At 37.2% G+C, this 16759-nt stretch overlaps 1 protein-coding gene and 1 long non-coding RNA gene across 3 annotated transcripts in view; one reads left to right on the forward strand and one right to left on the reverse strand.

The window, feature by feature from the left end:
* LOC120954998 (transforming acidic coiled-coil-containing protein 1) overlaps positions 1-11760 on the reverse strand; it is a 28567-nt gene extending 16807 nt beyond the window's left edge. The window contains exons 1-6 of one of the 2 annotated variants that reach the window (XM_040375417.2): positions 11631-11760; positions 11265-11353; positions 10651-11127; positions 3282-4168; positions 3128-3225; positions 2980-3045 (exon numbers count right to left, since the gene is read on the reverse strand). In XM_040375417.2, coding sequence (XP_040231351.2) covers positions 2980-3045; positions 3128-3225; positions 3282-4168; positions 10651-11127; positions 11265-11337 — 1601 coding nt within the window. In that variant the 5' untranslated portion in view covers positions 11338-11353; positions 11631-11760. Of the gene's footprint in view, positions 1-2979; positions 3046-3127; positions 3226-3281; positions 4169-10650; positions 11128-11264; positions 11354-11445; positions 11572-11630 lie in introns of those variants that run through there. The other variant, XM_040375418.2, reaches the window with a different exon arrangement.
* Positions 10771-11243, forward strand: LOC120954999 (uncharacterized). The gene is made up of 2 exons (XR_005751758.2): positions 10771-10857; positions 11059-11243. It is a non-coding gene; the product is annotated as an uncharacterized LOC120954999 (long non-coding RNA).
* Positions 11761-16759: the final 4999 nt, after the last annotated feature.

The raw sequence follows: 16759 nt of genomic DNA on the forward strand, positions 1-16759 counted from the left end.
ATGTGTGGCCTCCCAGCTCCCCGGATCTTAATCCAATGGATTATTTAGTGTGGGGCGCGGTGGAACGGGACACCAACAGAACCTCCAGCAACACCAAGGCAGAGCTAATGGCGAAAATCCGTTTTCGCGGCCCTACCCCGCGAAACTGTCGCCAGGGTTTGTTCCCGGTTCTGGAGACGGGTGGAGGCCGTAATAGAAGCCGAGGGCGGATATTTTGAATAAAATGAATAAAATACATGGTAAGCTACTACAGTAGGTGACCGCTAACTGAGAGGTAAACAAGCTCCAGTTAACGAACAATGTTCGCTAACTGGAGTGACGTTTCTATGGATTGATTGTTTTGATTGGCGTTGACTGGAATAAACATACCTAACTTTTTTTCATTTATGTTGATATAAAGTATAGTAATTCGTGTAATAACATAAATTAATAGCAAACGTAGGCAAGAAACCCTAAATATGTTTGAAAAATGCACATTTGCGACAAATTTCTCTTCATGAGATTCCGGATGTATCATGTTTTGACGTTTAAGTGTTCGTTAACTGAGAATCACTCCAGTTAGCGAACCTCCAGTTAAAAAGCACTCCAGTTAAAACACATCCAGTTAGCGGTCACCTACTGTATTTCTAAAACAAAAAAAAATCCCCGATGATTAATTTTGCCATAATTTTTTTTCTTTCTCCGTAGGTGATTGTCAAAATTATCCCGAACGCTGTATGTATTCTTTATATTTTCGGATGTTTTATATGAGCTAACTGATGAAAAAACGACAAAAAAGGCTTTACAAATATTGCTTTTTGGGGGGTTAGCTTCATGACACTAACGTGTAAAGACTTTACCCCGTGGCAAAGATGTTTTTCATCTGCTATCAATTGTTGATTAACAGATGTCATCACACAACCTTAAAAAAGGGTTACCGGAAGTTATGGACCAACCAGCCACTGGGGAAGGCATACAAATCTGCGAAGAACGGATTTTCCTGTTTCCTGGTTTTTCCCGGAAAAATAAAATTCCCGGCTAATTCCCGGTATTCCCGGGTGAGTGGCCACCCTATGTATTGTGATGTGACGGATAATGTACATGTTAGACCGTATGTGCCAGAGAAGTTACGGTTACAAGTTCTTAGCAACATCCATTGCCTTTCTCATTCCGGTGTTCGAGCAAAGAGAAAAATGGTTGCGCGAAGGTTTGTTTGGCCCTCAATCAATCGAGACGTCGCCCCCTACGTCAGATCTTGTATCATCGAACGTTAAAAACTTCGTTAACCTGTGTCGATTCGAAACGCTGGTGCGATAAACCGCCGTTGGTCCTGCTCGGTTAGCGAACTGCTATCAGGGAAGATATCGATTGTTCTGTTGCCGAGATGACACATGGACAGCCACTACGAATACCTGACGGAAATGCGTCGTTCAGAGTTTGCCAAACTGCTTTGCCGTACCATGAAACAAATCGAACCAATCAGAAACTCACATCATGTCAAACGTTCGGTGTTTGTTACGAAGGACTTAATTGCAAAAGCGTTTTTATTCGAATTGATTCAGTCAAGCGGCCTCTTACACACCCATACGAGGGACCTTTCCAAATAATCGAAAGGCATGAAAAGTATATGAACATATATATGAACGGTGAGAAACGAAGGATTTCGATCGAACATATTAAACCAGCATGTATTTGCGAAAATGATTCGAATGAGGATGATGAAAGAATAAAAGTTACGCCATCCGGTCACTGTGTTCGGTTCTTGGCGTAACTCTGTGAGGGGGACTCTGTGATAAATTGCTTATAGCAATATTTTAATTGTAATCAAGTAGCCATTGGTTACAGAAACTGCACTGAATGTCGAATAAATGTAGTTAGTCTTAATTCACTCTTAGAACGGTGTACATCGTCTTTCAATCGTTCCCACATAACGCTCAATAGCATTGAGACAATTAATGCCTTTATTGGCAAGTAGGCCAGTAAATTTTAACCATTAATTCATTCTTGATACTTATAGCAAGTTTCTTCTTCTTCTTCTTCTTCTATTTGGCGTAACGTCATACGCGGACATGCCGGCCTATACAGGCTTTCGAGACTTAATTCATTACCACGTAGCCGGATAGTCAATCCTTGCTACGGGGGGACGGTCCATTCCGGCCTTGAACCCATGACGGGCATGTTATTGAGTCGTTCGAGTAGACGACTGTACCACGGGACTGCCCCCGTTTCATAACTAAAGAAGGTTTCATGACTTCTAAATTATGAATAACAGCAACACTCTTTAAAATTACTATGCTACTTCATTTGAACCGTAGAGCGCTTGACCTAGGTTTTGTAATACGCACATGACCACCAAACATAGTCAACTGATCTCTAATAACTGATATTTAGAATTAGAACCAAGATAGATTACCAAGATAGAGACCAAGATATAACTTTTCTTCTTCTTCTTTGGCTCAACAACCGATGTCGGTCAAGGCCTGCCTGTACCCACTTGTGGGCTTGGCTTTCAGTGACTAATTGATTTCCCCCCATAGCAGGATAGTCAGTCCTACGTATGGCGGCGCGGTCTATTTGGGGATTGAACCCATGACGGGCATGTTGTTAAGTCGTACGAGTTGACGGCTGTACTACGAGACCGGCTCAAGATAGAACTAAGTGGTCCAATATTGGAAAGCAACGTGATAATTTTGATTTGAAATGAAGACCGTCCGACTTTCTGTGTATCTTTTCATTTAATGCCTTTTTTACATGTTTACATGACTTTGTTTTTCTTTTGTGTGTTGCTAATTAAGAATTTTACCACTTATTGTTTATAAAAACGCGTGAAGTAAGGGTCTTTTATAAACCCTTATTATCACTTTCATCGTCTTAAACATTTTGTGTACATAATTCGCCATTTTCTGTAAAACATTCAGCTATAGACGAACCCTTTTTAAAGTCATTTTTAAACAAACCAAGTAATAAAATAATACAATAGAAACATCGTACAATACTTACTCATCCGTTTTATTTATTTTCCCATCGTCAACACATCCTTCCTCTATTGGCCCTGATCGTTCTTCGCTGAAAGATTAAAACGATAATTTGAAGAAAAAAACACATCACACAAAATGATAAGATAAATAAAATAATAGTGGTAAATTACCTCATGTTTTGCACCGCTCTCTTTTGTTTGACAAGGAGCAGTTCCGCAGTCTTCGCGAAAAGCATATGTTCGCGAAAAGTTCTTAAATCATCGTTTACCTACAACAAGCATGCACTATAATAAAGAAAATTTCCGGGCCAATAAAAATACTTACATTAACATCCGTAGCAAGATTACCAATGCTGTTTAATTCAAAGACGGTATTTTCTATAGTCACTTCGCTTTCTGATTTGTTTTTCGATAATGATACGTCAATGTTTCTATCGTGGAATTGTTCAACGATCAATTCTTCGAACTGTGTATTTTTTGGGTCCGCATTTGAATCCGTCGAACTGTTAAAAACCGAATTATGCTCCAAGAAATTTACAGAATCAATATGAGCATTAACAACTGGCACGAGGAGTTCATTGTTTTTTTCTTTTTCACTGTAGGATTTTTCCTGTTCTAATAAAGAAGATGAATTGGGATTTGAAGGTGATAGAAGATTATCCAAATACTTTGAGCAATTTACAGATTCGCTTTTTTGAGTGACCACTGTTTTCTCAAGAGAATCTACACTGAGTTCCTGGCTTTGTGTACTACTGGCGGCTAAAGATGTATCAAGAAGGCAACGTAATGCATTTTCCTGGTGTTGCTTATCCTTGGGATCATTGCCAGGATGATTTTCTAATAGTGATAACGACGGTAAAATTAAACCATTCGAAATGAATGCACTGTGCTCGCCGGTACAGTCTTTATAGCTTGCATCGAAATCTGTTAATGAATCATCAATTTCGTTGCTTTGCTCATGCTGTGCAAATTTAACTAAATCTGGGCACGCGGATGAGGTTTCTGTAATAGAGTTTGCAACTTGTTGGTTTTCGGTTTTAATGATAGTTTGCCGACGCAAAAGAGGATCAAAATTGATCAACACTGAGTTTCTTGGTAGTACCGCATCCGAGGACGACAATGCAGATGCTATAATTGATGTATCTGTAGTTCTCGAAGATTGCGAGCAACCTCGTGAAAGTAAACAATCGAAATCATCGGGCGAAAAGATATCTGAAATATAAACAAGAAACCAATCATCAGGTAGTTATAATTATTCTTGGAGCTTATTTCCTTACAATGTCTAGGGCGTAATTAACACATCGAAATAACAATCACTTTTGACGAGGCGAAAGTTTTTTTTCGTCTGCTGTTTTTCATATTTTTTCTTGGCACATACATTCATACATAGAATATATGTCACTCTTGCGAAGGTAGGAAGCATACAGAACAGATGACAACCACACTCGATTAGCTGTTTATACTGAAGAACACAATACTTCATCAAAAGCGATAGCCGAATCGGTAAAAGGGTAAAAGTAAGGCTCAGCCCTCTACGTTACATTGGAGAAACGTTACATCCCTTAAAATATTCCCAAGCAGCATTTTTACTACAGTTTTGTCATCCAGGCGACCGACCAGTGTACATTATTTGAATAAAAAATATTTTAAATTGAGATGAAAAAAAAGTTAATTGCTGTAAGATGAACCGATTTCAAGGAGATTTAATTTTAAAATAACAATTAAATAACAGGTTTAATATTTTTCATTGTTGCATTATGATTAATGAAAAAAGTCTGAAAGAAGGAAGCTCATGAACACCCCAAAAGCTTTCAATTGGAGTAACATTTTCTATGATTAGAAAATATAAAATATTAAAATATTTTTAATTAAATTATATATATGAAATATAACTATTACCTTTTCAATCTATGTTTCTGGCCATTTTGAATAAAAATTGCTTTAGATGCAAGGGCTCTTTTTAAAATGAGGTTAATGAAGTTAATAAATACTTGTAAGTATTTCATTATACTACGTTATCAATGACTGGGTAAATAAAAAAATAATCATTTTTTTTATTATTTACATCTTTTATTTATAAGATTGTTAAAATTATAATTCTTGAAGTTGTGACAACTTTTCTAATTATCAACAAAGCTTTTCTAACTATCATATAAAAGTAAACAATAATAAGACATGATTATCTCTTAATTTGCTCATCCACGGCGGTTAAAACAAACGTTCAAAAATGTGCTTGGGTTTGTGATTAACAGGCGTTACGCGTAACGCTAGCGTAACGTAGAGGGCTGAGCCTTACTTTTACCGCCGAATCAAAGTGACCAGGCTACCAATCAACCGCAGTGTCTACAGTCAGAATTCAATACAGTCAACTCTCTCTTATTTGAGAGGCGATGGGACTGTCGAATAAGAGAGGTTTTCAAATTACAGAGGTTGAAAATGAATGAAAGGTCCTTACAAACAAGAAAGAGACAGAACATGTAGTATGCAGCCTTAACTGTTGCTATAGGAAACTGCGAACACGATTGCCAATTTGAGCATACATCATTCAATAAGGCAGCGGTAATCGCTGGTGCGGGCGTGCGTGCGTTTTCTGAAAATGTATGGAATTTGACACCCGCAGCGGGTGACAGTTTGCAACCGCCTGCATCAGAATCAAACAATTTTGATTTTTCCGCACGCACGCCCGCACGCCCGCAGTAGCGATTACCGCTGCCTATCCAAGGCAACACCATACACAAATAAAAGGGATACAGATTTCAGAGGACAAAAATGTACTGGAAATTAAGGGACTGTGGAAAATGTTCAAATAAGAGAGATTTTTCAAACAAGAGAGGTGTCAAATAAGAGAGGGTTCACTGTAGTTGAACGCTTTTTAGTTGGCATGCTTTTTAGTTGCACGCTCAATAGCTGGCTGACAGTTCAATTAAAAAGCATGCGTTTGTATGGGAAACCCGGTTTTTTAACAATTCACAAAAATCTCATGGCATGCCGAGAAATCTTTTTTTCTTTTTAGATAGGATTTAGATCTAGATCTAGATCCTAGATTTAGCAGGATAGATTTTTTTTTGTATGGAAAAACGTGCCAACTAAAAAGCACATACAGTCATTATCCGATATACGCTATCGCACGGGACCGAGCGCAATAGCGTAGGGTAACTGTACCAGTTTTCGGCAGTGTACCTATTTTCGGCAGGGTAGCTAAAAACGTGAAATTCTGCACAAATGCGGTAAAAAATTTCACAAAATACAATTTTGTAGTGAAAGTGTACTTATTTGATATTCACATACGAAGTTTCACACCATTTCATTTCGTATTTTCCAAAATATCAAATAAATTGTGCTTTTTTTCGGCAGCTTTGCTGTCAGCCAATCGTTCGGCAGGTTTTGTGATTAAGAGAATCAGAACAGTAAAACAATGAAAAAGTGGTGTATATTAAAGATTTTATGCTTATTTAATTTATTCTAACTTGTTCGGAATTTTAAAATCACGATAAACAGGTTATTTTTCACTTTAAATGCTGCCGAAAATAGGTACACAGTAAATGTTCATTTTTGACAGCTCAATGTTGTGGGCTCCTGCCGAAACTCGGAACAATAACACACTTTGAATTTGGCTGAATATTCCTTTTAAAATTGATCAGAACACTACAATGCGTATGTCCACACATAATATGACCTTTCTTGTACCAAATATCAACAATTTTACGACAAACAATGCGCTAACTTAAGAGAAAAATAAATATTTGTAAGCCAGTTCGTACCGTACGCTAGAACCATCAAACTGTCAATGGCTGCTCTTTTTAAACGTCGCATCAAAATGGCTGTCAAAACGGGCCAAAATAAGCAACATAAAATTAATAATTAAAGTGCTTTTTAACACCAATCTTAGGAAAGTAGGAGTGTTAAATTGCTTTAAACATTTTTTTGTACATATTCACATTGATACAAACATTTTCTGACCTGTATTCGCGCTGCCGAAAATAGGAACACAGCCTGCCGAAAATAGGAACAAACTGCCGAAAATAGGAGCAAAATCAATGTTTGCATTTTTACGAATATTTATGAAAAAGGGCTTTGAACCGGCAAATAAAAAATATTGTAACATACTATGATAGTTTATCAACCAGAATAACAACACTTTCAAGAAAAATAATGAAAAATATTGATGTGTGAGCAATTTTTGTGAAACTGCTGCACTAGCCTGCCGAAAACTGGTACAGTTACCCTATCTCGAGTTTTCGCGTATAGCGGATTCCTATGGAAAAATAGTTTACACTACCGGTTCAAGGGTTGAAATATAGCGTCACAGAGTTTTGCATTGAAGTTTTTTGTTATAAAACAGGTATCTTTTGCACAAATTTAATCCAAAATGCATTAAGAACACTAAGGAAATTCAAAAAGAGCATAAAATATTTCAAATAATTAAAATATTTGCAAAAAACAAATGGAGCTGTCAAATTTAGATGAATCGCGTACTGCGAATTCGCGTATATCGAGTATCGCGTACTGCGGATAATTGCTGTATTCAATAGTTGGCAGGAAATCGAAGTTCAACCAGTGAGTTCAGACTGTACTTACAGCTGGTTGAAAATTACAGTTTATACATAAAAAATCGGAAATTAAAAGTTGGGAGGCTACGGAAAATTTCAGGCCAATAAAAGCCATGAATAAAACCTTATTGCAGTTTAACCTTTAAGTTGGCAACCGGATACCCGGGTATTTTTTAACTTTAAACTAAAATAACTTTTGATTCATTGCTTTTATTGACCTGAAATTTTCCGTAGCCTACCAACTTTTAATTTCTGATTTTTTGGTGCATAAATTGTAATTATTTTACTGTAAGTATTTTATTTTGATATTTTTTAAACTTTACCACGTTAGGCAGCGGTTTAATGTTGTTGCGCGCAACATTGTTGTTCGGAAACATATCGCTGAGGTGGTCTATGAATGTTGCTGGGAACATTTCACTTTGACATTGTTTAGCGTCAAAAATTAACCAGTTAACAGCTCAGAGTTTATTTTTTATCATTCACTTGTTGAATAAAGTATTGAAAAAATAAAATATACCGGCGGTCCCCGAGATACACGGTACCTCTTATACGCGGATTCGGAGATACGCGGTTTTCTAAATTTGACAATTCTTTGAGCAAATTGTACTGATTTGACACATCAATTGCAAATTGCCAAATAATTTCCGTTTTGATCGAATGTTCAAAACTATTTCAAAAGGTTTAAAACAGTTATATTCAGACAGAATCATATCAAATAATTCATAAAGTGACTAAAACCGCCCCCTACTTGCAAAATTACACGAAAATTTGTGATATTTTAGCTGGAAATCACGAGATTCAGTATTTTGCGGCCGTTTTCGGTCCCCATTACCCGTGTATCTCGGGGACCACCTGTACACCAAAAAATGTACAGTCATTATCCGATATACGCTATCGCACGGGACCGAGCGCAATAGCGTATCTCGAGTTTTCGCGTATAGCGGATTCCTATGGAAAAATAGTTTACACTACCGGTTCAAGGGTTGAAATATAGCGTCAGAGCGTTTCTACATACACCGAGAATGCAGCTGAGAAAATAACTGACAGCATGCTTTGACAGCGTCTGACAGCATTTTCGGTGAGAGAATTCTCCTCGGCATGCAAAGAACGATGCAGCTGAGAAAAAATTGAATTGGCAGTTTATAGCGATCGATCAATTATAGTTTGCATTTTTGCTGTCTAATAATCGTAGATATATTATTAAAAAGTAAAAGAAACTTTTTTGATTTCATTTTAGCGATTAAAATGGATTTTTTCAACATCATTTTAAAAGTCTCATCTCGGCGCTTTTCAGAGCTTCTACACACACCAGCGTGAGAAACCGGTTGTCAATTCTCTCACAGCCATCTCTCAGCTGCAGTCTCGGTGTATGTAGAAACGCTCTCACAGAGCGTTTCTATATACACCGAGAATGCAGCTGAGAAAATAACTGACAGCATGCTTTGACAGCGACTGACAGCATTTTCGGTGAGAGAATTCTCCTCGGCATGCAAAGAACGATGGAGCTGAGAAAAAAATGAATTGGCAGTTTATAGCGATCGATCAATTATAGTTAGCATTTTTGCAGTCTAATAATCGTAGAAATATTATTAAAAAGTAAAAGAAACTTTTTTGATTTCATTTTAGCGATTAAAATGGATTTTTTCAACATCATTTTAAAAGTCTCATCTCGGCGCTTTTCAGAGCTTCTACACACACCAGCGTGAGAAACCGGTTGTCAATTCTCTCACAGCCATCTCTCAAATGCAGTCTCGGTGTATGTAGAAACGCTCACAGAGTTTTGCATTGAAGTTTTTTGTTATAAAACAGGTATCTTTTGCACAAATTTAATGCAAAATGCATTAAGAACACTAAGGAAATTCAAAAAGAGCATAAAATATTTCAAATATTTTAAATATTTGCAAAAAACAAATGGAGCTGTCAAATTTAGAGGGATCGCGTACTGCGAATTCGTGTATATCGAGTATCGCGTACTGCGGATAATTGCTGTATTATAAATGCAAAAATTCCAAATTTAGTGGATGTCAACAAAACACACACTGCTGTTGTGTCATTTCATACACCCGATTACCATGACCAAGGTAAATACAAAATGTTGCCAGACAAAAATCAAATTGGTTTGAATTTGGCCGGTAACAAGGTTGCGCTAGCTGTCAAAATCCATACATTTTGCCAGCAACAATGTTGCGCGCAACAAGATTAGACCAGTGCCTAAGTTGGCAACCAGCATACCCGGATATTCCATACATTTTGTAAGGAGAATGACGTTTCTCTTCTTCCTCTTTTCGTATTGTGTTTATTTTCGAGTCAAATTCAAGCGATTCCAAATTTCAATTTGACCGTTAAAATTATCATAAAATGAAAAAAAACTTAATGAATAAATGAAATAAAAGAGAATACATGGCCGAGATTACTTGCTTACAGCATTAAAATATAGAAATCATTGTTTACCTATGAAAACCGTTAATTTTTTGCGTCAAAACGTGTGGAATACCCGGGGATGTCGGTTGCCAACTTACGTATGTTCATCTTGTTGCCAACTCTACGGTTAAAGATTGAATAAATACCCGTGTATCTAGTTGCCAACATAAAAGTTAAGCCGTGTGTTGACGCCAAACGGTAGGGAATGTGCATGGCCCTATTAGAATTAAGACAACTAGGGTAATTAGTAGAGAAAGGATCATAACTTAATTTCGAAATAAGAAGAATTAGAAGAATAGTGAATTTAACATTAGCACTTGAAACCTCGGCGAGACAACAACAATTATTTATAAAGATTGACAGAGCGTCATCACCGTGTGTAATAACCGCTTAACCGTATGTTTACATTAGCCCTCTCAAACCTTTCGAAATTGAGATACAGTCTGTTCCCGAGTTACACGGTTCTCGACTTACGCGGATTGGATACCCGCAAGTGATGGAAACCCCACCCATCGAGCCCATCGTACTCTCAACTCCATATTATTTTGACAGGAGGCGATTGGCATGTGTAAACAGGGGGTAAGAGGTACTGATTGTGTATCTTGGGGGCTACCTTACAAAATAAATATAAAACACAATATAAAGACAATATAAACAGGCATAGTGCCCGATAACTCTGATTTAAATAAATAAATAAATAAATAAACATAAAAACACACTTACATTCATTTGCCGGTACAAACTTTTCTTGTGGTGCCGAAGAGTGATGGACGGGTATTTGTACCGGGGCAAATTCTATTACATCTAGAGGAAATCCGTCACTTTGTTTTTCGATTGCAGTGGGGAAAGAGTTCGACAAAGATTCACAGGCCTCTGCAATCAAATTTTCTTTATCTGGCAACAGGAATCCAACATATGCCGGAGTGTTCAGTAAGTTTGCTTTAACAGATTCAATGGAAGGAGCATCTCTTTGCATGATGTTGGGAATGTTGCTATCTTTAGCATCTTGCAGCGGAAATCGAATCGATTCCGATACGGTATCGGCGTTATCTGCTGGGAAGCTTCTGTTAAACCGCATTACGATCGTTGTATTGGATGCATTACTATTCACTGTTGTTGCACTATTTCTAGAATCCGACAAATCCGGCTCTTGATCATAGATGGTCTTATGATCGGGACCATCAAGCAATTCTTCATCAACTTTCATCCACAACCCAAAAACACATGGAAACACAGGGTAATAAGTTATAAAAATAAAACGTTATACACCACACAACAAAATCAACAGTGATCATTATATCACTGTCATCCCAATATATTTAGCGACTTTTACTTACCTATCACATCAGATCCACCATGTATGTTAACATCACCGAAAGAGATATCCATGTCTTCTATATTCGCATCCATATGATAAAACAATGATCTGAAAATTATCATTTTCAATTAGCCTAGAATTCCGCAACGCTTTTCCAGGATATAAAAGTAAATACAAATGTAGAATATTCTAATACTAACAAAATAATTTCCCACTCTATTACGAAAAAATCTAATCGGCGCAGACCTGAGCAAATCAACTATTTCCTGCGCAACTAACTTATCTAGGCACACACAAGGCATGACGCTAAAAATACAACCCCTTACTACATGAATAATGTCAATAGACGCAAATCAGCAGCTTAAATCAAACAGACAATGCTTACCGAAACGTATTATTCGGAAATCAATTGTATTTGCCACTTGTTTGCTTCCCGCCCAAGCCGATTTTTAAGGTTTCTTGCTCGTCATATTCAAAATAAGGCGGCGGTCTGGGACCAATCGAACAAGACAAACAAACACGACTCTGTTCGATAGGTGCTCTGTCAGCTGTTCGATGTCTTACAAACATTTCATGATGCACTGCAATACGCCTATCTTTTCATCTCGAAAATGAAGCACTTTCATAGTTTAAATAAACTTCCATCTGCTGGGGGAAAATTTAAAAAATAATTTACTAGTTATTCACATCAATAATAACGCAAAATTTCCTAACTCGAATTTCCACGTAAGTCGAAACTCGTAATTTTCAGCAAAAATATCACTAGTCGTCGTGTAAGGCACTGGTCTAATCTTGTTGCGCGCAACGTTGTTGGTGGCAAAATGTATGGATTTTGACAGCTAGCGCAACTTTGTTGCCGGCCAAATTCAAACCAATTTGATTTTTGTCTGGCAACATTTTGTATTTACCTTGGTCATGATAATCGGGTGTACGAAATGACACAGGGGGGTGGCAACGCTCATCGGATGCGATTTTATCGGACGAGATTTATATGGGATTTGACAGATAACGTCGAACGTGCGATTTCGTCGTCCGACCTTATCTGTCCAATACCATATAAGGCTGGAAATAGACGAACCGAGATCGTCGCGGTACCGCGAAATTCGCGCCTTGTTTATAACAGTTGTATAACAGTAGAGCTGTCAAATCTTCCGCGCCTCCAATCGCGCCTACTGTTTCGCAGAGATACCCAACTTCGGTATTGCTGAGATTTTCGCGGCAGCGCGAACCGATTATTTTTACTTTTTCTGGCGGATTTGTGTGAAAACTCATGTCGAGAAATGAGTTTTGTATTTTATTTTGCATACACTATGTGAAATAAATAATTTGATTCGCAAATTGATAGAAAAATATTTCTTCTGTGCACATTCAATCGTCACCAGACCTCGGATGGTTCCATACACGAACCGCGATTATCTCGCCTATCTGTCAGATTTTATAACATAATTGACAGCTCAAGTCATACGCGATTTTCGCGGTACCGCGATGATCTCGGTTCGTCTATTTCCAGCCTAAAAAATTGACAGGCCGTCCGATAAAATCGCATGCGAAAAAGCGTTGCCACCACCCACAGCAGCAATGTGCGTTTTGTTGACATCCGCTAAATTTGGATTTTAAGCATTTATAATACATTTTTGGTGTATATTTTGTTTTTTTCAACACTTGATTCAACAAGTGAATGATAAGAAATAAACTCTGAGCTATTAGCTGGTTAATTTTCGACGCTAAACAATGTCAAAGCGAATCAACATTCATAGACCACCTTAGCCATATATTTCCGAGCAACAATGTTGCGCGCAACAAGATTAGACCGCTGCCTTATCCATCACCTGCTATTTTCAATCCACCTTGATCTGACACGAACAAAACCACATAATCATATTGAGGTGCACTGTCAGACACAAAACCAACAGACAAGACAAATCTCGAGTTGAACATGTCATCGTTCAGTTAGACATACAGCGAAAACGTCGCGCCCGAAGATGTCACGCGCGACAAAAAGTAGCTCAATTTTGCAAACAGAGATACTCGTCGCGCGCGACAATTTTGCTTCATCCAAAATAATCGAATTATCTAGTTTTCTTACAAGCCAAATGTATGCCAAACGCAAAAAATAAGATTTGAACACATTTTAACCTATTATTGTGTGTTTTCAAACATAAAAAAATAGGTTGACTGAGTCAAAAGAGCTACTTTGATCTACACAGAGTGAAATTTTGAACTATTTTTCGTCGCGCGCGAAGTTGTCGCTCTATGTCTATTTGAACGGTCAGTTGATTCTGTATTTGTAGCAAGGAGGAATATAGAGGAGGTGTCTTCTTATCGTTTGGGATGTTGCCATTTTGAGATTCAGTTTGACAACAGCTGTCGATATTTGTTTGCAGGCAGCAGCTGCATAGCATAAGATGCAAGGCGGCGCTCTACCAGCAATCGAACACGACATCCGACACAAACAAACCCATATAATCATATGGAGGTGCACTGTCACCGTTCAAATAGACATCGACAACGTCCCGCGCAATAACATCTCGCGCGAAAAAGAGTAGCTCAATTTTGCAAACAGAGATACTCGCCGCGCATTATCAAGGTTTTTTACGAGCCAGAATAATGCCAAAAGCAAAAAAATTGATTTGAACACATTTTAACCTATTTTCGTGTGTTTTCAAATATAAAACAGGTTGGTTTCCTGAGTCAAATGAGCTACTTTGATGCACACAGAGTAAAATTTTGAGCTATTTTTCGTCGCGCGCGACATTTACGCTCTATGTCTATTTGAACGGTAATACGTTTCTTTTCATCCACACTTCGACACATCAACTAAAACAGTAATTGGAATTCACACGCATACATCAACAAATGAATGAATCATCTCCTATCATTTCGTTTTCATTTTTCTGCACTGTTCTTCGGCTGTCAAATTTTTCGGGATAACCCTAACAGCCAAATTCGTTAAAAGATGTTTAGTAGCCAGCCCAATAGATAAAGACTGTCTGTCTATTAGGCATCTATAAGGTTCACGAATGGAAGTAATTATTAGATAGTAAATATCAAAACCACCAGCAGATAAAAATTGTAGGGTTTTACGCCATCACATTTGTAGCGCTTTGCGGAATGTTTGATGTGAAGAACTTTTTTCGTGTTTATTCCATATCATTGCTGTGTGTGTAGCCGCGTTTCGAACTCAGGAACACTATAAACGGATAAAATGCTTCAGGTTTATGATTGTGATAATTGTGATGCAAATGTTTTTATACATACAAATTGTTTGTGTAGTGAAGGCTCATTGATTATGCCAATAATAATCAGAATTGCTATTGTTTTCTCAAACAATATTCATGTGTTGCTGTGTGTTTAGCAGAGTCTTTGAATACTTGGCATAATATCACCGACAAACCGACGTGACACTTGCGTTACAAAAGCTTATGCTTATGCCAGCTTGATAACTTTCGGAATAAATGATAAAAATAATAATAATAATAATAATAATAATAATAATAATAATAATAATAATAAAAGTGTCCCACACGAAAGTACTGTCATTTGCTAGTGAGGCGATCACTTCTGTCAAAGTACGCTCTGTTCACGGCATCTTAGATGTAAACAACTTTTCTAAATACAAATTGCAAAGGAAGTCTGAGGCAAGATTTTTGAGAATTATTGGACAAAACACCTAGAAAAATCATTTTACAAGTTTGCTAATCAAAACAAAAGATGTAAGAAGTGTATAAAACAATGCGCATTAGAATTTGGCAAGAAAAACAAAAAAGAGAGTTCAGCTGTTTTTCGTCTGTGTCAGTGTAGTAAGCGAATCATTATAGAGATGGCGCTACCCTACCAGCATTAAACGGCTTTGAAGGCATTCAGAAGGCATGTAAGGCCTTAGTCGCTTTAGAATGCGAATAAAGATTTCAACCGAAACTTTCACGGCTGTAACGGGTTCTCTTCGAAATTTTTCAACTTTTTGATTCAACGAGAACAGATAGCTTGCCGCCATCTTAGCTTTTATATACTGGTTATGCACCCTTACTAATATAACTGCCAAATAGAGCAGTGACAGCGCTTTTGGTTCCGAACCGAGAAAGCGTGTGTTCAAATCTTGATTTTTATGATCTTTTTTGTGTTTATTTCTTTTTAAATTAATATTTTCTTGCTATAATTAATACAAAAAAAATTTATGTGAAGCAAAATTAAAATAATACCTTTTTAAACAACATAATAATTACACTGTTCACCCTTCATTATCAGGATGGGAGAAATGTGTATCTCATTTCTCCTTTTATTACAGTTATCGAAATGAGTTTGATATATTAACATCTTTCAACTGGTTGGTCTTTAACAGTCGAATAATGCAGACCATCTTTAATAAAGTGAAATAGCCCAGAGCTTAATGCAAGAGAACATAACACGTAAATCGTGCTATCGAATCTCACGCTCATATCTGGGAACACTACAACAGTGGAGTGCTGAAGACGCTTGTAAACCTCTTTTGACAGTTGCAATTTAAAATTTCAAATTGAAGTCGAAATTTTTCATTGACATATTTCAAAGGCATTTAATTACTGCTAAATGCACTGCTGATCGTCTTCAATTCGCCGGCGATTACAAGGCGATTAGAAGGCATTGAACGGAAATTTGCGGATAGGGTAGTGTTTAACGTATTTTCATTTGAAATAAGAAGACAACTTTTGAAGCTCATTTTGTTCGAAGAGTCACGTCGGTTTGTCGGTGATAATATTCCGCTTCTTTCCCCATATAACCAAGATACCGAAAACGCCACCAATTTCCTGTACTAAAAATCCAGTTGTATCGAACAAAGCCAAAAAACTGTCAGATTGGTGGGTTAAACCACACATCTCCAGAAGCAGCCACTTCAATGTTTGTTAAAATCAGTTTTTTTTATGCACGCGTAATTCATTTGCTCGACATATATCACCCCAAAATGTGTTTAATTGTGTAAAGGAAGTAATGAAACTTGTGTGTTTAAGTTCATTTGTTGTGAAACATGTTTTTGTAAGATGTGGATGCGTGTGTTTGTTTACTTGCAAATGGACTCTTTCATTTCGCTGGCCAGTGCATAGTTTATAGATTTATAATATTGCCGAAGTTATGTTGTGATGTAAGTGAATTTTTCAATTTTTCAGATTTCTTACTGTCGAAAACATAATGAATCATACAATAAGTTCACGAAATAACATCAGATAACTCACCTTTATCTATGTTTTAATGTTAAATGAGAACTCGCAAAGCTCAAAATATATTTTTAAAACATATTTAATCGAAAAAATGAGGTAGGTAATTTATATATTCAAATAAAAAAAATGTAGTACCGGGTTCAAGACATGTGTTGCCATCCCTAGAATTTCATGTGAACACCGTACGTTCCCGCTACGAACGGATTCAATACAGCCTATATAATACAGAGGTCGAGTCATCTAGAGCATTTGATCAAAAAGCGTGGGAAAGTTTTGACAGCTGGATGAAAAAGCTTCAATACAGCAATTATCTGCAGTACGC

The sequence above is a fragment of the Anopheles coluzzii genome, chromosome 3 (genome assembly GCF_943734685.1).
Source record: "Anopheles coluzzii chromosome 3, AcolN3, whole genome shotgun sequence".
Lineage (NCBI taxonomy): Eukaryota > Metazoa > Arthropoda > Insecta > Diptera > Culicidae > Anopheles > Anopheles coluzzii.